At 38.2% G+C, this 23,390-nt stretch overlaps 1 protein-coding gene across 1 annotated transcript; it reads right to left on the reverse strand.

The window, feature by feature from the left end:
• Positions 1–529: 529 nt before the first annotated feature.
• LOC133564040 (T-box transcription factor TBX1-like) lies at positions 530–12,380 on the reverse strand. The gene is made up of 8 exons (XM_061918123.1): positions 12,359–12,380; positions 12,123–12,297; positions 11,950–12,051; positions 6,481–6,652; positions 6,248–6,403; positions 6,109–6,176; positions 5,886–5,989; positions 530–920 (listed from the first exon to the last, which is right to left on the reverse strand). Exons 1-8 carry the CDS (start codon positions 12,378–12,380, stop codon positions 739–741), a joined length of 981 nt encoding a protein of 326 aa, XP_061774107.1. The 3' UTR covers positions 530–738.
• Positions 12,381–23,390: the final 11,010 nt, after the last annotated feature.

A 23,390-nucleotide genomic window follows, 5' to 3' on the forward strand; every position in this document is an offset into this window, starting at 1 on the left:
CAAAATATACATTATGACATTTACTCCTTGAGTCACACATGCCTAGAGACAAACTAAGACAACAGTATATTTTTTAGTAGTTAAAATAAGAGAGACGGGCTTCACGGTGGAAGAGGGGTTATTGGGTCTGCCTCACAATACGAAGGTCCTGAGTAGTCAGGGTTCAATCCCGGGCTCGGGATCTTTCTGTGTGGAGTTTGCATGTTCTCCCCGTGAATGCGTGGGTTCCCTCCGAGTACTCCGGCTTCCTCCCACCTCCAAAGACATGCACCTGGGGATAGGTTGATTGGCAACACTAAATTGGCCCTAGTGTGTGAATGTGAGTGTGAATGTTGTCTGTCTATCTGTGTTGGCCCTGCGCTTAGGTGGTGACTTGTCCAGGGTGTACACCACCTTCCGCCCGATTGTAGCTGAGATAGGCACCAGCACCCCCCGGGAACCCAAAGGGAATAAGCGGTAGAAATGGATGGATGGATAGATAAAATAAGAGAAAAGTCAAAAACTGGGAACATGATTTAGACTACAGTGTGCTTTTTTATTAGGACTGAAATGATTTCAATTGAGTGGCATACATTTTCAGTAAGACAAGACTTTAAACACATTAGTTTTGTTTAGGGTAACTATTGTGTACAATTGTAATGGTCAGATCTTTTGATGACTTTATATGTCTGATATATACGGTGTTATAGTGCAACACAAATATGTAGGAATATGTCCAATCACAGACCTTGTCTTTCTCTACAACAGGTTGTTACTCTCATAAGTGGACCCTGTACATTCCCAGTAAGAAGGTAAAGTGCTGAGGAGGGAAGCTGGGACTAAAATACTGTTGCCATTGTTTCTTCCCACGTCGACTACCACTGCGTTCGTGTAGGTGCAAAACTGTTCCCTCTGCTCCACCAGATGCAAGGCCTCTTGTCCTGGAAATTCAGAAAAACTCTGTTTAGGGTATTTCTTTAAAAAAAAAAAAAAAAAACATAGTTTGAAATCACAACAATAAAGGTTTTTGCAGTGGTAGCCCGGTTTTTACAGTTTTTTGGCTTTCCATTATTTTCTATTTGCTTGTATTCCGACACGTGACTTCTTCCCGGAAGTGAAAACCAGTGTTAGTTTCTCAGCGTGCGAACCATCTGAGTGCAAAAGAGTCTTAAGTATTCCTGCAAAAAGCAAATACGAGCAAACTAATCAAACTATGCAATGGAATAGATCCCTAAACAGTTACCGGAGGAGCCTTGGCAAGATGTTGCAATCGACCTACTCGGACCCCTACCGACAGCTGAATCAATTCTAGTTGTAGTTGATTACTACAGCCGTTATTATGAATATGACGTGTTAAAATCCACAACTACATCAAAGGTGATAGATAGTCTTGAGACGATTTTCGGTCGACATGGACTGCCCATCACATTGAGGTCAGATCAGGGCCCTCAGTTTAAATCAGAGGAATTCAGTGAGTACTGTGACACCAACGGCATTAAGCACTTAAAAACGACACCAGGATGGGCGCAAGCAAACGGTGAGGTGGAACGTCAAAATGCTTCGCTGATGAAGAGGATTCGCATCGCTGTTTCAGATGGACTTGATTGGAGGCGAGAACTCAGAAAATATGTCACAGTATACCGGAGCATCGATCACACAACCACGGGGAAGAGCCCCGCTGAGTTGCTTTTCAACCGAAAAATGAGAGGGAAGTTGCCAAGCATCACAGCAGCAGGACACGCTGATCTGGAAGTCAGACACAGAGACGCAGAACAAAAAGGACAATCCAAGATCTATGCAGACGAACGCCGTAGAGCCAGATATTCAGACGTCAATGTTGGTGACACTGTCCTGGTGAGACAAGGAAAGACTGATAAACTTACCACACCTTTCCACACAACGCCACATAAGGTGGTGAGCAAATCAGGAAACCAAGTAGTTGTTGAGTCTCCAACGGGAGCCAGATACACAAGGAATACAACATTTGTGAAACGATACAACAACTCTCATGATACACCCACCAGAATGGATGCATCCCAGGATGTTGAGGACTGCACAATAAACAGAGAGACACAACCTGCTCAACGCGCAGAACAGAGTATCACCAGCCATGACACCCAAGACACACAAAGGCCTTCGAGGAAGATACGGTTGCCACAGAAGCTGGCAGACTATGTGATGACATAGAGTTTTATCTTGTTACGGTCTTGTGATGTAGTAGTAACATTTAAAAAAAAAAAAAAGAAAAGGGAGAAATATTTGAGTCAAGTTTAGTGACAATATTGTGTGATGTTGTAATGTGAAATTAACAACTTCAAAGTAAGGTCAAAGCAAGTTTACAGTATGATATATTTGTTGACTGAAATGTGTGTTACTAGTGAATTGATGCATGGTTGAGAATACAGAGAAGACATACAGAATATTTGAGTATGTGTTTAATAAGAAATGTTTTGAATACTCCCTAATGTTTATAGTTGACAATTGAAAATAACCTGAAGTTTATTTCTAAGGAAAGGAGGGATGTCAGGTACTGTTTTGTCATGTTCGAGCCACCGTAGCCTGTGTTCAGTGTGTGACGTCACGAGAGCGGGGGAGAGTTGAACTCTCGAGGTTGTTAATAAACGGGAGTGATCCGAGGCATTGAGTTAAAACGTGTTGCCTGATTATTATTAAATTAAGACACCTAAATAAGCATATAGGTGAAACTGAGGACATAACAGTGATAATGTTCCCCTCTAATGGAGTGGTCACTGCAAACTCGTGCATTCTTAGACTCGGTTCCCTTGGACTGGGTTGCATGCCACTTTCGTCGTCTTTTTTCAAAAAATCTCACACTCTTCCGTTATTCTTGAATACCTCTCGATAAACTCTGAAGAATTGTTTATCCTTTTCGCGATTTGAACGATTCATACTGCCGAAATAAGACAAGCATAGGGCATTTTTTCTCCGAGAAAGGCTAAACTGAGCTTAGTACCCATTGAAACAGTATTTCGCCCCTAAAGGGACATGGGGAAAATATTTGTTTTAGATATGTATTTCTTGCAAATGAGAAACATAAAACAGAGCTAGCTTGACCACCAGGCGTATTAGCTGGGCGTGACGTGAGCCAGATGTGATATCAGTTACATCCCAACAATAGGAAAAAAAATGTTGGTTTTGGTTTTAGTCTGGGGCAGCACGGTGGCAGAGGGGTTAGTGCGTCTGCCTCACAATACAAAGGTCCTGAGTAGTCCTGGGTTCAATCCCGGGCTCGGGATCTTTGTGTTGGCCCTGTGATGAGGTGGCGACATGTCCAGGGTGTACCCCACCTTTCGCCCGATTGTAGCTGAGATAGGCACCAGCGCCCCCCACAACCACCCAAAAAGGGACAAGCGGTAGAAAATGGATAGATGGGTTTTTGTCTGACCTTTTGGAAAGAATCACTAACAAGAACACAAGACATAATACCATAAAACAATGAAACTGTAAGATTTTGTAAATTAAAAATGCTTGAATCACATTAATGCTGCAGAGTTAAAAAAAAAAATGCAAAAGAAACATGCAAAACTGACTAAAACACAAGAGAAATGCTGCAAATTGACAGAAAAAAACAGACGCTAGCAAAGCCACAAGAAAAACTATATCCGAGAAACATCCGTCTTTAGACACATAAGGAGGATGTCTAGAAAAAACACTTGGCAATAAAAATCGTTTGCTCTTTAATGCTGTAAGTTATCTCATGTCTGGCACCTGTGGGAGTTTGGCTACATTCTTGGCAGACTTATGATTGCATCATTTTTAATTTTTAGCATTTTCCAGTGAAACTTGTATTGAATGGCATGCAAAGTATAAAACATGGTAGGCTATAGTCTAATAGGAGTTAGCAGCTACACAACAGCTAAGTACACAATAGCACACAAGCTAGAAATACGTACTAAGTGTCCTTAATTGGACAATATTGCAGTCTAAAAGACAACATTTGTCATTATAAAGAATTTGATGAAAAGCTGTTGATCATGTGTGTCTACGTCGACTTAAAAGCATGGAATTTTCATATCAAATCTGATATTTCGAAATATCAGCAAAAAACGCTGAATAATAACAAAATAATTATCGAGTTGTATCAGCTTGCATCTAAAACCTCCGATTTAAGCGCTCCGATTTAAGCAGTGCCGCAGCGCCTCCAATATGCAGATAAGGTTGGTCTTTTCTTGTTTTTTTGGTAAAGTCAGTGACAAAAGGTAAATTAGTTGGACTATGGGCTATTAGGAGCTGGCAGATACACAACAGCTAAGGACACAATAGCTAGACATATTAATTGAAAAATATTACAGTCTATAACAGGACATTTGTCAAAATATATAAGTATCAAATAATATGGTTGTATATTACTTATCCAATCCAATCCACTTTATTTATATAGCACATTTAAACAACAAGAACGTTTCCAAAGTGCTGCACAGCCATGTTAAAAACAATATTAAAAACAATATTATGCTCCACCAATGACTGAATGAAAACAAAAAATAAATAAATATGAAACCAATATTAAAACAATATAAAATAAATATGATTAAAACAATTTTAAAGGGTAAAAGCAATTAAAACAGTAAAATAGAAATCAAAATGTATAAAAAACACAGAGGACAACAGAGGACAGAGGACCACACAACTCACGTAGTGTTAAAAGCCAAAGAATAAAAGTGGGTCTTAAGACGAGACTTAAAACACTCCACTGTGGAAGCAGTTTGAACATGGAGGGGCAGAGTGTTCCAGAGCTTAGGGTCGACCACAGAGAAGGCCCTGTCTCCCCTGGTTTTAAGAGATATATTGAGGTGCCAGTCCATGTAAAGATTTAAAAACAAACAGCAATGTTTTAAAATCAATTCTAAAATGAACAGGGAGCCAGTGCAAACTCTGAAGAATTGGGGTTATATGCTGGCGTTTCCTGGCCCCTGTTAAAGGTCGTGCTGCCGCGTTCTGGACTAATTGCAAACGGGAGAGAGCTTTTTGGCTAATGCCAGCATAAAGTGCATTGCAGTAGTCCAGACGACTTGAAATAAAAGCATGCACTACTGGTTCAAAAAGGTTAAAAGTTAAAAACGGTTTTACCTTTACTAAAAGACGAAGATGATAAAAACACGATTTTAAAACGCCATTGACTTGTTTGTCAAGTTTAAAATCGCTGTCTATAGTGACGCCAAGGCTGGTGACTTTGGGACGCACATAATTTTGCAATGGTCCCAAGTCAGTGAGGGCCGGACCAAAAACTGAAATTTCCGTTTTTCCCTCATTCATTATTAAAAAATTCTGGGCTAACCAAGCCTTGACGTCGCATAGACAGTTAAGAAGGGGTGTCAGGGGGACGTGGCCTTTTGAAATTGGCATATAAATTTGGCAGTCATCTGCATAAAAGTGATAGAACACTCCATGTTTCTTAAAAATCTCTCCAAGAGGGAGAATGTATAAGGAAAACAGGATGGGGCCTAAAATATATCCCTAGGGGACACCACAGTAAAGCGGGGCAAAAGAAGAGGTGGCGTCCCCAGCCTGACAGAGAAGGACCTCTCAGACAGATCTGAATCTTACTTAAAGATACAAAGTCTCCAAGGCGTGTTAAAAAATATCCAGTAACAAACGTGTCCGCATCATTTAATTGACTTGGTCATGAGCTTAACTGAATGAGTACATGGTGTCCCCAAAAAACAATTACCACTTCAACTTAAAGACAGAATATGTCCATACCAGATGGTTAATAATACAGTAAATAGGTTAGTGCTCTTCATACCTGCCATTGTTCTTTGTTTGAGTAATTTCACTTGCTTTTTTTAACATTTCACATTAAAAGTATGTATGAGTTGTGATGATATTGTGTCGTGTCATATAAGGTTGGATGGTCAGCCCTAATAAAAACACAGAGCACTTACCAAGGGACTCTTTTAAGCCCTGGTCAGCTATTCGTTTTCCGACACTGTCGTCAGCTCTGTCTTCTGGTGAACACCACTCTCCAAGAGGCCTGGATTTGTCCCCCCTAAGTGTCCACACAAATCATTAAAATATGTCAGACATACAGTACAATACATGTATGTGTATCAGTACTATAACACCCCCATTCGGGACTATTCTGGAATTCTACTCTTTCTCACGAACCAATCCTGCGTCTCTGTTGTTCTGAAGCCTTTGGCAAACGGGTTGCTGGCAATCTTCAGCTGTGTGATCTGAGAAAAAGAGAGCTTAGATTGAGAAAATTCGTAATATATATATATTTTTTGATATTTTCATTCCCTACCCTGTGGTTTTGATAGGCAGTGACTGCCATGAACCGCGTCTCAGGGAAGAAGAAGGAGCAAAAGTTTCTATTGGCATTGAGATGACTGTCGCGGGCTGGGTCTGCATACAGTACATGCAAGCGTGGCTGGTATCGATGCATGGAATTCAGTATCATCTGGCAGAGAAGGGGAGAACATGTGGCGATTTAACATATATTTTGTCAACATTACACACATAAAGGCCAGAACTAACATGTCCGTTGTCATCCAGCAGGTTGTTTGTGAGTTTGAGCATGTCAAAGGACACAGTCTGCTTCATCCACTGGGCCCCACGAGCTGGTGAGTCCGGGTGGAAGTGCATACGGCTCGGAGCTGCAACGTCTGCTCGACCTGCCACCAACCAGGATGAGCTGTGGAATGCATATCTGACACACACACTCGTCAAAATAAACATAAATTCCTGTCTTCTTTCAACACAAAAATTAAAAACACAAATATTGAACTACTTAATGTGTATTGACCCATTCCAGACAATTTAATTTCATTTATGACGAGATTCCAAGCCGAAAATGACAGGACGGAAAGTAATGTGTGAGCTTTTAGCATTACATTTGGAAATATATGGCATTCATATATTAATGATTCATGATATTAATGTTGATGTTAAGATGTTCAACAAAAACATTTCATTTCGAAAATAAATAACATAAAAAATAATTTAGATATCATGACTGTGCAGAGATTAATTTTATTTTTAATTTTAGGGCATTCAATCGGTCGCAACTGGACTGTTTGGTTTGTCCTAGAAGAAGTTTCACCTCTCATCCGAGTAGGCTTCATCAGTTCACGCTCATAGACTTAGATTGGTCAGATCTCGCCTAAAACCCCAAATATTTATACTCCTAAACCAGGAGGTGTGCCTGGGCAAGGATTGTTTCGCCTTATTGTAGTGAGTTTTGTTTCCCCAATCAGTGCATTCATCATTAAAAAAACAACTACTAAGCCGACCCATCACACAGCATAGGCGGGCAAACTATTCAGGCCAAGACTCAGATGTCTACCTGCACATCAGGGAGTAACAGCACTTCTTTGAGAACAAAAATGTACAGATTCTGGACAGGGAGAACAGATGGTACGAAAGAAGAGTGGGGGAAGCCATCTACTGTACGTCCAGGTTGAGAAACCATCCCTGAACAGAGGAGGTGGTTTGCGACAACACCTGTCCTCCACATACAACACTGTCCTTTCAACCATTCCTAAAAGACTCTGCAAATTAGCCTCCAACAAATAACAGGAGTTAGAAACATTCTGGTCTCAGAATGTGACCAGAATGCCAATTATGCCATTTGTCTACAACTGAATGAAATGTTAGCGTGGGGTATTTTGGACTGGTAGTAGTCCATCCACAGTGATAGTTCTGCCACACAATAGCTCAATGCAAACTAGGGGAAATTACACTTCAACGACTGTCGTTGGCTTTGACAGTTAGGATTGCTCGTTTGCATCAAAAGAGTTGTTTTTCTCCCTATAATGGGGCAAAACCATCCTTGCCCAGGCACACCTTTGTTTTTTTGGAGTATAAATATTTGGGGTTTTGGCACCAGCCGCTGTACTAGATCTGACCAATCTAAGTCTATGAGCACGAACTGATGAATCCTACTCGGATGAGAGGCGAAACATCTTCCAAGACAAACCAAACAGTGCAGTTGCTATTGACTGAATGCACTGAGATTTTGTCTTCTTGTCTCTCATAATGATTGTGAAAGATAGGCAAAATTCCCCTTTAAGTTTCTGGAATCGACTTATCTTTTCTTTAAGTTGAAGTAGGGTGGTAATTGGTGTTTAGCTACACTTAGTGGCCACAATAATCTGTTACGTTGAGCTATCGACGCAGTAAATTTCTCGACACAGACACGTTTGTTACTGGATACTTTCTGACATGCTTATACCTTGGAGACTTTGTATGCAAAAATAATATGCAACTATAATTACCGTATTTTCCGCACTAAAAGGCGCACCGGATTATAAAGTTGTGTTCATATATAAGGCGCACCACATAGGCGCATAGAATAGGCGCTACAGTAGAGGCTAGGGTTACGTTATGCATCCATTAGATGAAGCTGCGCTAAAGGGAATGTCAACAAAACAGTCGGATAGTTCAGTCAAACTTTATTAATAGATTACAAACCAGCGTTCAATGAATAAACAGCTGTTTTATTATTTTCCCCGAGGTAAAGTCAGTGACATGGTATTTCGTTTATCTTTTAACCAGAGGTGGGTCGAGTAGCCAGAAAATGTACTCAAGTAAGAGTACTACTACTTTAGAGATTTATAACTCAAGTAAAAGTAAGGAGTGGTCATCCAAATATTTACTTGAGTAAAAGTAAAAAGTATGTTGTGAAAAAACTACTCAAGTACTGAGTAACTGATGAGTAACCTGTTTGTTTAATGATTACGGCAACAAATAATGCACAAAAATATAAACATAGCAATGAGCAAATTCATAGCCAGGAATATCTCTTAAGCAACTAAAACAATGATATATATTAAATAATAATACATTAAAATAAAAAATTAAGGCAAATTGAGCCACAATAACTTAACAGCATCATAGGCTCAGTAGGCATTCATTGATTGATTGATTGAAACTTCTATTAGTAGATTGCACAGTACAGTACATATTCCCTACAATTGACCACTAAATGGTAACACCCCAATAAGTTTTTCAACGTTAATCAATTACTTAATAAATGACCAAGTCGAGGTGATCTACCTCGGATCCATTATGGATTGAACTTTCACAGTATCATGTTGGACCCGCTCGACATCCATTGCTTTCCTCCTCTCCAAGGTTCTCATAGTCATCATTGTCACCGACGTCCCACTGGGTGTGAGTTTTCCTTGCCCTTATGTGGGCCAACCGAGGATGTCGTAGTGGTTTGTGCAGCCCTTTGAGACACTAGTGATTTAGGGCTATATAAGTAAACATTGATTGATATATACGTACACACACATATCATACGTATATATATAAACATATATATATATCCATCCATCCATCCATTTTCTACCGCTTATTCCCTTTTGGGGTCGCGGGGGGGGGGGGGGCGCTGGCGCCTATCTCAGCTACAATCGGGCGGAAGGCGGGGTACACCCTGGACAAGTCGCCACCTCATCGCAGGGCCAACACAGATAGACAGACAACATTCACACTCACATTCACACACTAGGGCCAATTTAGTGTTGCCAATCAACCTATCCCCAGGTGCATGTCTTTGGAAGTGGGAGGAAGCCGGAGTACCCGGAGGGAACCCACGCATTCACGGGGAGAACATGCAAACTCCACACAGAAAGATCCCGAGCCTGGATTTGAACCCAGGACTGCAGGACCTTCGTATTGTGAGGCAGACGCACTAACCCCTCTTCCACCGTGAAGCCATATATATATATATATATATATATATATATATATATATATATATATATATATATATATATATATATATATATATATATATATACATACAGTATATCATTTATAGTAATTTATTTTGTTGTTTTTGTTCACATGTTGAAGGTGTTTTAATGAATATACATGCATGTTTAACATATAGATTCCTATCTTTCATGAAGACAAGAATATAAGTTGGTGTATTACCTGATTCTGATGACTTGTATTGATTGGAATCAGACAGTATAGTGCTGATAATGTCCACATTTTCAAATGAGGAGAAAAAAAGTTCCTATTTTCTGTCTAATACCACATGAAAGTCGTTGGTTTTTGGCATCTTATTTGTCCAGCTTCCATATTCATTTTTATACACTTTACGAGAAATACATTGGCGGCAAACTCCGTGGCTTGCTAGCTTGTTTGCACTGGCTTTCGGTGACTCTTATTTTGTTAGCGCAGGCGCAATGTAGCGGCACTTTTATTGTGAAGACAGGAACTGTGCGATCAGTCTTGGTCTTTTGACGGGAAGTACGGTTGAAATAAAAAGTGTCTTTTTTCCTTCACACTTTTGATTGATTGATTGAAACTTGTATTAGTAGATTGCACAGTACAGTACATATTCTGCACGATTGACCACTAAATGGTAACACCCCAATAAGTTTTTCAACTTTTTTAGGTCGGATTTGACGTCTGACGGTCACGTGACCGCCTGGCTCTGTTTGATTGGTCCAACGTCACCAGTGACTGCATTTGATTGGTGAAACGCAGGCTTGCGTAGATCCTACTTTGAATGTGTGTCTGACAAAATCAAAACAAACAAAGCGTGCATTAACAGATCGATTAATAAAAAGTAGCGAGTAACGAACTGATTGTACATAAATGGAGTGGAGTAAAAGTAGCGTTTCTTCTCTATAAATATACTCAAGTAAAAGTAAAAGTATGTTGCATAAAAATTACTCTTTGAAGTACAATTTATCCCAAAAGTTACTCAAGGAGATGTAACGGAGTAAATGTAGCGCGTTACTACCCACCTCTGCTTTTAACAACAGCAAGGTATAACATGTAGTGCAACATTTATATCACATAGTGGAGGGGAACTATTCCTTGATTCAATTAACACGTACAAAACAGTCTGATACTGTTACGGTAAATCAAACGTTTGTGCAATCACAATATAGTACCACTCGAAATAGTGCAAAGCAATAACAATATATCAATAACTCAACGTTGCTCAAACGATAATGTCACACAACATAACACACAAAATAAACATGGAAAGCTCACTTTATTAAGTTATTCCTCATCCACAAATCCCTCGAATTCTTCTTCTTCAGTGTCCGTATTAAACATGCCACAACAGGTTTGGCAACTACGGTAAGCAGCCGCCGACTTCATTTTCCCCCGTAGAAGAAAAAGCGCGCGGTGCATGCATTCTGGGATATATGAAGTCTTCTACATAGAAGACGTCATTAATGGAGTCAGTGTCACTGCTGTTGTCTAGCAGTTCAGTGACAATTCCTGCCTTCCTGAAATCATGTCAATAGGAGCCATTTTGGGGTCTTTACATAAACACACAAATGGAAATGAAAACGGCACGCCTGGAGCAGTCATATATCCCAGCATGCACCACACGCTTCTTCTCCTACGGGGGAAAATGAAGTCGGCGACTGCTTCCCGTAGTTGCGAGACCTGTTGTGGCTCAATATTGGTCCTTATATAAGGCGCACCGGATTATAAGGCGCACTGTCAGCTTTTGAGAAAATTTTAGGTTTTTTTGGTGCGCCTTATAGTGGGGAAAATACGGTGTTCCTTATTTGTTTATTTGAACAAATGTTGTATTTTAGGCTGCATTATTTTTCAATGAAGGACACTCATTGCTTATGTCTAGCTTGTGTGCTATTGTGAGCTTAGCTTTCATGTAGCTGCTAACTTTGAGTAGCTTATAGCCTGCCATGTTTATCTTTTGTAAATGACTTGACTAAAATACAAGAAAAGACCAACCTTGCTTATTGGAGGACATTTAAATAAAGTACTATTTAATTTAATTTTGATGTTTATTAGCTGTCCTGCTTTGTACAAGTAAACGCACTGCAGGACTGCTTGTTTTGGATTGCTCAGCGATTTTTTGCTGATATTGGACCGATATCAATACCGAATTGGGACACTTCTAATTTATACATTTGATTTCTTGCAAATGGAATCGGCCCATGTTTCTTTTATGTTCTCCATCACCGAAAATTATATTCAGGACTCACTCTGTCTCAGTCTTACCTGTATCTTTTGTCATCAACAGGGATAAAGTCCATGACCAGAACATATTCCGCAGCAGGATCCATCCCTGAGAGTTTCACTTGGAACGCTGGGAACATCCTCCTAGCGTGAGGGGATGAAAGATTTCAAACAAACCCCCCAAAAAACAAGCGGCAAGGAAATATTGTACGTACCTTCCGGCTTTGGTGACTATCATCTCCGTGCCGAGCTGGTCGAACTGCTGCCAAAGTGCGTGCATCTCCAGCTGAACTCTGACCCCGCTGACTTGGGGGACCTTAATGGTCGACAGAGACGTTCCATGTGTGCAACACACTGGAGACAATTTGCAGCTCGGAGGCAGCGGCGAACCTACAGAGGGAAAATGCATGTGGGTGAAAAAACTAATTTTTTTTACTTGCAAAATACTTACCATTCAGTGTCTGAGATGCCATTTTCTGTGAAGTGTTAATTATTGGTTTCTTTCTCTAATAGCAACGTCTTTCCTTTCATTATAGACTTTGCAAAGCAGTGCTGTTTGATCAGAACAGGTACCCTCCAAATCCGGGGGCACGATGCATAGTGTCGGCAGCATCAGAAGGGCGAGCTGGTTTTATACATCTAGCACTTCTCACTGGGGACCACAAAACCTTCCTCATCCATTACAATAAACATAATGTCGCAGTCACAGCTGCGCGCACGCATGTGGCCCCAAGACCTTTCAGTGTGAGTCTGCCATGCACACACGTTCTACTTCTTGTTAACTCCTGTTTCATTTAGCCCCAAGCCTAAATGTTGCCCTGTCTTTACCGGCGAGTACCACATTATTAGCTTCCAATCTGAGTGTGGAAAGATGGAAATAACAACAAATTGCTTCTACCAGTTTTCTTGGGAATTCTTTCAATGTTACGTTTCAACACCGCACTAATTATGGTTATGTGCATTCTTTAAAACTGAATAAAATGGAAAATCTAAAGCGGAGGTTGGCTATTTTTTATGTATTATTTTTATTAATAGTTTTATATTCATCATGTGCAAATGTACTTATTTGAGGTAGTTGCAGGAAAGAAAAAAAAGGTAATGCTTAACATCGAGGAAATGAATCTTACAACTCACGATTAAATTTTGATTCTTGGGGTGACGATACGATTCAGAATCAATTCTCGATTCAATTCGATTTTCACACTATATCATATGGCAGTGGTCCCCAAACTACGGCCCGCGAGCCGTATGCGGCCCGCCAGCGTCCAAAATCCGGCCCGCGGGAAGTCCCAAGTTAAAAAAAAAAATTGTAATTCCAATTATTATTTTTAAAATCTGTCCTTTCTAATCCCTTTACCACCACCTTGTTACTCTCGGTGTCTCGTAGCCGCTCAGGCATATCATATTGTCTAAAAATGCATTTTCTCATCGATAACGTAACATCATTGCGCTCACACACCGCAGTGTCGGGCGAGCACGTCGCAAGTGCGCACTCTTTCAGTCAATTAGTGCGCGAGGAATATATATATATATATATATATATATATATATATATATATATATATATATATATATATATATATACAGTGGGTCAAAAAAGTATTTAGTCAGTCACCGATTGTGCAAGTTCTCCCACTTAAAATGATGACAGAGGTCTGTAATTTTCATCATAGGTACACTTCAACTGTGAGAGACAGAATGTGAAAAAAAATCCAGGAATTCACATTGTAGGAATTTTAAAGAATTTATTTGTAAATTATGGTGAAAAATCATGCTTTGGGGCTGTTTTTCTGCCAAGGGGACAGGGCGATTGATCCGTGTTAAGGAAATAATCAATTGGGCCATGTATCGTGAGATTTTGAGCCAAAACCTCCTTCCATCAGTGAGAGCTTTGAATGGTTGACCAAATACTTATTTTCCACCATAATTTACAAATATATTCTTTAAAATTCCTACAATGTGAATTCCTGGATTTTTTTTTCACATTCTGTCTCTCACAGTTGAAGTGTACCTATGATGAAAATTACAGACCTCTGTCATCATTTTGAGTGGAAGAACTTGCACAATTGGTGGCTGACTAAATACTTTTTTGCCCCACTGTATATATATATATATATATATATATATATATATATATATATATATATATATATATATATATATATACAGCCCAGTCCCCAATGCGGCCCCCAAGTCAAAAAGTTTGGGGTCCCCTGTCATATGGTATAAAAAATAATAAAACCTTTTTACTTTTTTTTTAAATATTTCATTTAATTACTTGTTTGTTCAATCAATCAATCAATCAATCAATCAATCAATCAATCAATCAATCAATCAATCAATCAATCAATCAATCAATCAATCAATTACTCAATCAAAGTTTATTTATATAGCCCTTAATCACAAGTGTCTTAGAGGGCTGCACAAGCCACAATGACATCCTCAGCTCGGATCCCATGTCAGGGCAAGAAAAAATCAACCCAATGGGATACAATGAGAAACCTGTGAGGGGAGCGCAGATGTGGGGATAAGGCAAAGGTTTTAATTAACAAGTATATACAATATTTTTAGCCACTGAACATGTACACACAGTTTGAAGAGTAACACTGTGTTTGAATATTTACTTAGATGATTCTTTGGTGTACCACTAGATGGAGCCCATAGCACAGTTTGAGAATCACTTGTATATGATAATTTTATAGGCGCACCTCTGCATAACATTCTATTTTTATTAACATTAAAGAAAACAAACAAGAACAAATAAATGAATATAGATCAACTTACAACAAAGAATAACGCTGTTAAAATGTTTTTTTAGTCCCTAACAGAAAATATTTACTTTGCATCAATTTGCCGGAAATTAAAGAAAAAAATTGTACACCTTATTGAAACTGTAAACATTGTTTGACCCACTTGAACCATTTGATACTGAAAAATAACACAAAATAAACGCAATAAATAATAATGAATTCAAATTGATCAGCACCATTGACTCAAGAACACAGCATATGAAATATTTAAACCTACGAAACAAAAATGAATACAACTATTTGTGCAGATTTTTTTTTTATTATTCAAAATGAGGAAGGATTAGTGGCTACAAGGAACACATTTTGGAGTACACAGCTTTTCGAAGCAGGCTTTGAACGATATTGTATGGCGGCATTAAGGCTTTTCACCCCCCCACCCCCCATTTAAAATACTTTCAGAACCTGATCACATTTATTTAATTGTTTGTGTCAGGGTGCATTTGCAATCCCTTATACCTTCTGCTGCAAGATCGACTGGCACCTACGCAGGAAGCGCGCCGGGACACGCCCCTGCTCACGCTGGCAAAGCTGCAGGCAATCAGTAATCAGCGCACTGTGTCACTCATGAAGATGGACAGCATAAAGAACATGAAGATCCAGTGCCGGAACGTAGTTCACTCCTAGTAGTAAGCTTCCCATCTCTGGCTTCCCTCCTGTGTATGTACTTGCTCTCTCTATGGGACTTCCCTGTTCCCATGTCTTATGTATTTCGTGTTCCCCACTGTGCTTCTCCTGTTTCCCGTGATCGAGCGGTGTGCCTCGATTTCCTTCTGGATTCCGGACTGCCTCCTTTGATCCTCGACCCCTGCTTGGACACGGACCTCGTTGCTTCTCTCCAGCCCCCGACCGCTTGTTTGTCCACAGACTTCCTTCTCGCCTTGCCCCTTCGGTCTGACGAAGGATTCATCCAACACGCACATACAACAAACTCTGCTAACATTTACATTATTAAATCTACACATCGTCTTGCACCATTCACTTAGAGTGGCATACACACCCCAACAATTCATCACCAGGTTCAATATACATATTGAACTGATTGTTGCTGTTGTGTCGTCTCCTTCCCCCGCCGTATGTAAAAGTTTATGTCAAACTAGTTAATGACAAACGCATGCCTCAAATAGCTAGAATTTGATTTAAAAGACCACTTTCCTCAACATTACAAATGTTTTTTTATTAATGTGAAAGAGTTTTTATACCTTCTTTAATCGAAATTGAATTTAATGTAATGCCTGTTTGTACTGAAAAAAAAAAAACTATTGGAAATAAGTTTGGTTAATTGTTTGTTTTTTTGTGCAAAATGAAATATGCAACTTTGTTAAAACATAAAGTGGGGAAATTTTACCACTATAAGTCCTATCAGGGATGGAGCATGAAGTGGGTGGGAATAAAGTAAAAGTAAAAGTAACATTTCATATTAAGTGCCCTGTCATTCATTCATTGACATTTTACATGTGCTTCTTCACACAAATAGGGCCCCATTGGGATCACAAGGCATATGTTTATTTTTACATGGAAGAAGAAGAATTTATTTCCTACCTAAGTCTACTTTCTGCATTTAATTATACATTATACAATGTTTTTCTCCTGTAAAATACGTCTTTATTTAATTAAGTCTATTTTCTCTTCAATTGTTTATCTATTGGTCAACGTGTTAAACACTAGAAATGAACAAACCTTATGTTGGCGTTGCTTGGTTGGTACAGCAGCCGTGCCAGCAACCTGGAGGTTCCAGGTTCGATCCCCGCTTCTTCCATCCTCGTCACTGCCGTTGTGTCCTTGGGCAAGACACTTCACCCACCTGCTCCCGATGCCACCCACTCTGGTTTAAATGTAGCTTAAAGAAAAAGATAATGGGTTTCACAATGTAAAGCGCTTTGAGTCTTTAGAGAAAAGCGCTGTATAAGAAATAAATGTTTCATTGTAGCAGAGCTTGGAAGTTGTCATGGTTGTGTCGGATGTTGTTGCTCTGGACCCCAGGATGCAGTGACAGCCGTGAAATGCAGGTAAAAATATTTAACTAAAACTTAGGGACAAGCGGTAGAAAATGGATGGATGGATGGATAGTGCGACCATCAAGGAAAAATATATACAACAAGCTTTGGCAAAGCTATAATGCATGGAGGTTCAAAGCAAACTAAGCAAAACAATCATCTCTTAGTTGGTAGAATCTTCTTATCTGTAAAACACTATTCTACCAGATAATCAAATGTCTACAGCTCTTACCTAAAACCTTGTATAATATATATTTTTTATACAATAAAGCAGGGGTCACCAACGCAATGCCCGCGGGCACCAGGTAGCCCGTAAGGACCTGATGAGTAGCCCGCTGGCCTGTTCTAAAAATAGCTCAAATAGCAGAACTTACCAGTGAGCTGCCTCTGTTTTTTAAATATTATTTATTCATTAGCATGCTGGTCTCACTTTGCTCAACATTTTTAATTCTAAGAGAGACAAAACTCAAATAGAATTTGAAAATCCCAGAAAATATTTTAAAGACTTGTTCTTCACTTGTTTAAATGAATTCATTTATTTTTTTACTTTGCTTCTTATAACTTTCAGAAAGACAATTTTAGAGAAAAAATACAACCTTGAAAATGATTTTAGGATTTTTAAACACACATACCTTTTTACCTTTTAAATTCCTTCTTCTTCTTTCCTGACATTTTAAATCCATGTTCAATTGTAAAGAATAATAAATACACTTTAATTTAATTCTTCATTTTAGCTTCTATTTTTGGGACAAAGAATATTTGTGAAATATTTTTTCAAATTTATGATCGAAAATTAAAAAAAAATATTCTGGCAAATCTAAAAAATCTGTAGAATCAAATTTAAATCCTATTTCAAAGTCTTTTGAATTTCTTTTAAATTTTTTGTTCTGGAAAATCTAGAAGAAATAATTTTTGTCTTTGTTAGAAATATAGCTTGGTCCAAATTGTTATACATTCCAACAAAGTGCAGATTGGATTTTAACCTATTTAAAACATGTCATCAAAATTGTAAAATTAATCTTAATCAGGAAAAAACTCTAATGATGTTCCATAAATTCTTTTTTAAATTTTTTTAAAAAGATTCGAATTAGCTAGTTTTTCTCTTCATATTTTTCGGTTGAATTTTGAATTTTAAAGAGTCGAAATTGAAGATAAACCATGTTTCGAAATTTAATTTTCAATTTTTTTCGTGTTTTCTCCTCTTTTCAACCGTTCAATTAAGTGTTTTTTTTTTTTCCATCATTTACTCTCTACAAAAAACCTTCCGAAAAAGGAAAAAAAATGTACGACGGAATGACAGACAGAAATACCCATTTTTATATGTATATGGATTTATTTATTAAAGGGAAATTGAGCAAATTGGCTATTTCTGGCAATTTATTTAAGTGTGTATCAAACTGGTTGGTAGACCTTCGCATTAATCCGTAACCAAGAAGTAGCTCTTGGTTTCAAAAAGGTTGGTGACCCCTGCAATAAAGTATCTCATTTGTGTAAGTGTGTGCGCATGTGTGCATACAAATGTGTATGATTTGGTGGTGTTGAAGGTTTCCAGCCTAGGGGAGTGAGAAGGGGCTTACCCAAATAAAGAACATATGTTAAGACTGTCAATAAGCCAATTCAAATCATGGATTCATCAGCTCATTAATCACAGCTTTCAGAATCACTGGACGATATATCACTTGTTATTAAACGCCAACTCTCAAAGATCAATGATGGCCTCTCTGAAGGCTGCCTGTGTAGAACAAAGATGCCACATTGTCATTAATTGATCAAAACATTACTGTAACTTAACTGTCGGTCAAATCCGACCCATGAATCACGACCTGTGACTTCAGTTAAAACTTAGCAGTGACTGACATTTTTAGATCAAATCCCTGAAAAACACCAGAGCACTTTTGTCATATGGAGGATCTTTGACTAGTCCTTGTGTCATATATAGGATATAGGATGTTTTGAGATAGGCACCAGCGCCCCCCGCAACCCCAAAGGGAAAAAGCGGTAGAAAAATGGATGGATGGATGCAATAGGTCTTTGAAGACAACATAGTGCCCCTGTTAAAGAGAGGATCTTTGTCGAGCATAAACATTTTCCCTGTGTATTAACTTTGCTTATCAATATATTAGCTATTTGCTGAGGTAAAAATTAGGGGGGACCAGAGGTGGGTAGAGTAGCCAGAAATTGTACTCAAGTAAGAGTACTGTTACTTTAGACATTTATTACTCAAGTAAAAGTAAGGAGTAGTCACCCAAATATTTACTTGAGTAAAAGTAAAAAGTATGTTGTGAAAAAACTACTCAAGTACTGAGTAACTGATGAGTAATCTGTCCGTTTAATGACGGCAACAAGTAATGCACAAAAACATAAAAATAGCAATGAACAAATTCAGAGCCAGGAATATCTCTTAAGCAACTAAAACAATATTATATATTAATTAATATATATTTGGTTTTACTCAGTACTGAAAAAAAAATTGAAAATGAATTTTACCTTTACAACCTCATTATACTATTGGCTAAGTTGTATATCCATAAATGTACGTTTCTCAATACCCGACCTGTTTTTTGTGCCTTTAAAAAGATTTAGAACTCTACATTAAAACACTTTACCTCTAATAACCAAAAAGCTGTGAAAACGATGATGCTGTGTTCCAAATTTAAATTATTTACTGAGATTGAGTGAGCCTATGGCTTTGCGCTTTGTTTATTTTATATATATATATATATATATATATATATATATATATATATATATATATATATATATACATATATATATATATATATATATATATATATATATATATATATATATATATATATATATATATATATATATATATATATATTGCATTTTATTTGAGTTACTTTGAATTTACAACCCCTGGCGCTGTTTTGTACGGTTTTTATACTGTTTTGTACTTACTTTGATTATTAATTTCAACCGTTTGTAAATGTTGAAATTTATAAATACAGGTTTATAAAAAAATAAATAATGTGCAGTTAATCATGTGACCGCCTGGCTCTGTTTGATTGGTGAAAAGGAGTCAAACGTCACCAGTGAATGCATTTGATTGGTGAAACGCAGGCATGTGATAGATCCTACTTTGAAAGTCTGTCTGACAAAACAAAACAAACGTGCATGAACGATCGATAAAAATCTGTAGCGAGTAGCGAGCTGAATGTAGATAAATAGAGCGGGGTAAAAGTAGCGTTTGTTTCTCTATAAATATACTCAAGTAAAAGTAAAAGCATGTTGCATTAAAACTACTCTTAGAAGTACAATTTATCCCAAAAGTTACTAAAGTAGATGTAACTGAGTAAATGTAGCGCGTTACTACCCACCTCTGGGGGGGACCCAATACGTTTTCACTCCCGATACAATACCAATATTAGAGCTTTGAATTTTGGCCGATTCCAATACTGATTACATACGACAGTGTTTTTCCACCTTTTTCATAAAAAAATACAGAGGCACACCACCACCACCAGAAAACGTTAAAAAATGAAACTCCACCAGGTTGTTATGCCGTATTTTGAGTTTGTTGTTGTGTCCTGTGTGTAGTGCTTTAGTTGCTGTCTTGCACTGTCATTTTGGTGACCCTTCCTGTTTTGTTGGTGTATTCCTGTAGCAGCTTCATGCCTTCCTTGGAGTGTCATTGCCCGTACCTGCTTTGTTTTCGCAATAAAGACTATTTAAGTTGTGTGTACGCTATCCTTCTTTGTAGAGACATTGTTGATTGTCATGTCATGTACGGATGTACTTTGTGGACACCGTCTCGACATGCGGTAAGTTTTTGCTGACGTCCAGCATTCTGTTTTTGTTCACTTTGTAGCCAGTTCAGTTTTACTTTTGTTTTGCATAGCCTTCCCTATGCTTCGGTGCCTTTTCCTAGCGGGACTTGCCTTTTGTTCATTTTTGGTTTAAGCTTTACATACCTTTTTACCTTCACGCTGTCTCCTGCTCTGCTCTGCTTATTCGGATCACGACAAACCATCCTCGATGCGTTCTGAAACTACAAAGCAAAGAACTACCTGCTGCCACCTACTGATATGCAGTATTACATGGTTACTCTGCCAAGCTCTACACAGCACAGGCACTAGACAACTGCACATTATTCTAATTATTTATTTTGAAAAAAAAAAAGGTTGCATAATTTCCCGCGGCATAGTGGTTGAAAAACACTGGCATACGATATCAGCATCAATATTAGCGTATATACTTTTATTATTGTGTAGTGTTGAATATTAGAAAAGGTTTGATCAAGTGAAATTACTCAAACTGAGAAAAATAGTAGGAATACAAAAAAACCCCATACATTTATTATAATTTTCTGGAATAATCTTATGCTGTTTTTAAGTTAAAGTGGAATGGTAATTGTTTCATTGGTGACACCCACTGGCCACAATTGCTTGTTAAGTTAGTTGAATGATGCGGACACGTTTGTTACTGGATACTTTCAAATATGCTTCTGCTATGGGAACTTTATATCTGTAAGTAATATATTGATTATAGCGTGTGAATGTTGTCCATCTATCTATGTTGGCCGTGTGATGAGGTGGCAACTTGTCCAGGGTGTACGCCGCCTTCCGTCCAAATGCAGCTGAGATAGCCCCCCCCCCCCTCCAAGTAGTCTATAGCATACCATGTTTACTTTTTGTAAATGACTTGACTAAAATACAAGAAACAACCAATCTTGTGTGTTTATTCGAGGATATTTAGCTCTTAACTGGCTGTCCAACTTTGCACAAGCAAACACGCTGCAGGACTGCTTGTATCGGAGCTTTTATAATCAAGCCTGTATCAACTGATACTTGTTTTTTTGCTGATATTGGATCGGGACACCCCTACTTATTACTAGATTTGCTATATGCTGAGGTAAAAAAGTAAATACCTAAAGATAACTTGGAAACTTTGTATAAGCCTTTATTGGCCGATCGCGATATTGATCCGGTGCAATATCAGCATACATAATACATACTTTTATTATTTTGTAATGTAGAATGTTAGAAAAGGCTTATTAAAAGGCTTTGTCCATATATATATATATATATATACATATATATATATATATATATATATATATATATATATATATATATATATATATATATATATATATATATATGCTCTGCTGTAGTGGTTGCTGTTGGCAGGAGCTCTGTGCTCTTGTGTCATCCTTTTGTGTTTCCCTCTTGTTTCCATATGTTATTATTTATATTTTTTTGCCTTTTGGTCCGGGACCCTTTGGGACTGTGTGACAAGGGGTGGCACTTTCGTGACCTCTGCGGTGCCTTTTTGTTGAATTCTGGATCTGCCTCCCGGGAACCTTTTGGCCATGGGGACCAGCTGCTGGGTCTCTGCCACACCGGAGTCAGTTTGAAGAGACTGGAGGAGATGTGGATGAGGGTACAAGGCTGACAGGCTTCACAGCGTCTTGGCTGGGTGAGCAGGTGTTGGACACCTCAGTCTCCTTGGACGTATCCTCGTTCATCCATGCGGACTGGACACTGGCTGAGAGTTGGTTGGCGGCCGAGAGTGGAGTCGGCTTTGTTGGTTGCTTTGTTGGGTCTGCTCCTGTCTCTGGCCATGCTCCCTCCACCCCAGCGGACGGTGGCATGGAACACCGCAGAGGCCACCACAGTGTATATGTTTCTTTACTTTTTATTCATAGCTGTATGCAGAAGTGGCTGGTTGTATCCGCTCCGCTGCTTTAATGTCTTTCATGTCTTTTGTGTTCTTTGATGTTTGATGTTTCACTCTTACACACATGTAAGAGGGATGTGTACTACGGCTATGAGTTGTGTTTTTTTTCCCCCTTGGCCTCAGTCTGGATCCCCTCTCCAGGGGCCCAGGCTTAGACGGATTTTTTAAATTTAATTTGATTTTATTTTAATCTTCAATTTTTTCCTCCCATTCCCCCCCACTTGTTTACCTGTATCTCACCTTTTTTTGTAAGGGGCACTGGAAGCCGGCAGACCCGTCAGCGATCCTGTTCTGTCTCCCTGTAGTGTTTGTCTGATCTTGAATGGGATTGTGCTGAAAATTTTAATTTTCCTGAAGGAATAAATCAAGTACTATCATCTAATATATATATATATATATATATATATATATATATATATATATATATATATATATATATATATATATATATATGTATATATATATATATATATATATATATATATGTGTGTGTGTGTGTGTGTGTGTGTGTGTGTGTATATCATGTATATCTTTTAAATTATTATTTACTATCTGTTTGTATTTTATTTTATTTGTGATTATTATTATTATTATTATTATAAATGGTTTTAATGTTTTTTTATTGATTTATCTGTAATTATTATTACTTTGTTTTGTTTTCTTGCTGTTTTTTTTCTTTTTTGGGGGAGGATGAGTGGCATCTTTGGGATATAAACAAAAAACAATTTTGACATTTTGGGCAGACAAAAGATGTATGCAAATATGATGTAATGGATAGGAATGTCTTATGCTGGGGGTCAATAAAAATTATACGTATGCTCTCTTTAAGTTAAAGTGTAGTGGCAATTGTTTTTTATTGATACCTAGTGGCTAAAAAAATGTGTTAAATTAAGCTCATGACACAGTACATTGACTGATGCGGACACATTTGTTACTGGATACTTCCTAAATTTGCTTCTTCCTTGGAGACTTTGTA

This window comes from Nerophis ophidion, linkage group LG13 (assembly GCF_033978795.1).
Source record: "Nerophis ophidion isolate RoL-2023_Sa linkage group LG13, RoL_Noph_v1.0, whole genome shotgun sequence".
Classification (NCBI taxonomy): Eukaryota; Metazoa; Chordata; class Actinopteri; order Syngnathiformes; family Syngnathidae; genus Nerophis; species Nerophis ophidion.

Bases quoted from the DNA above. Each gene is read 5' to 3' on its own strand.
- LOC133564040 (XM_061918123.1), bottom strand. From the start codon at position 12,380: ATGGCATCTCAGACACTGAATG. The intron at 12,298-12,358 runs GTAAGTATTTTG...TTCCCTCTGTAG, and splicing joins GGCATCTCAGACACTGAATG to GTTCGCCGCTGCCTCCGAGC. The intron at 6,404-6,480 runs GTTAGTTCTGGC...CTTCTCTGCCAG, and splicing joins TGCTGGATGACAACGGACAT to ATGATACTGAATTCCATGCA.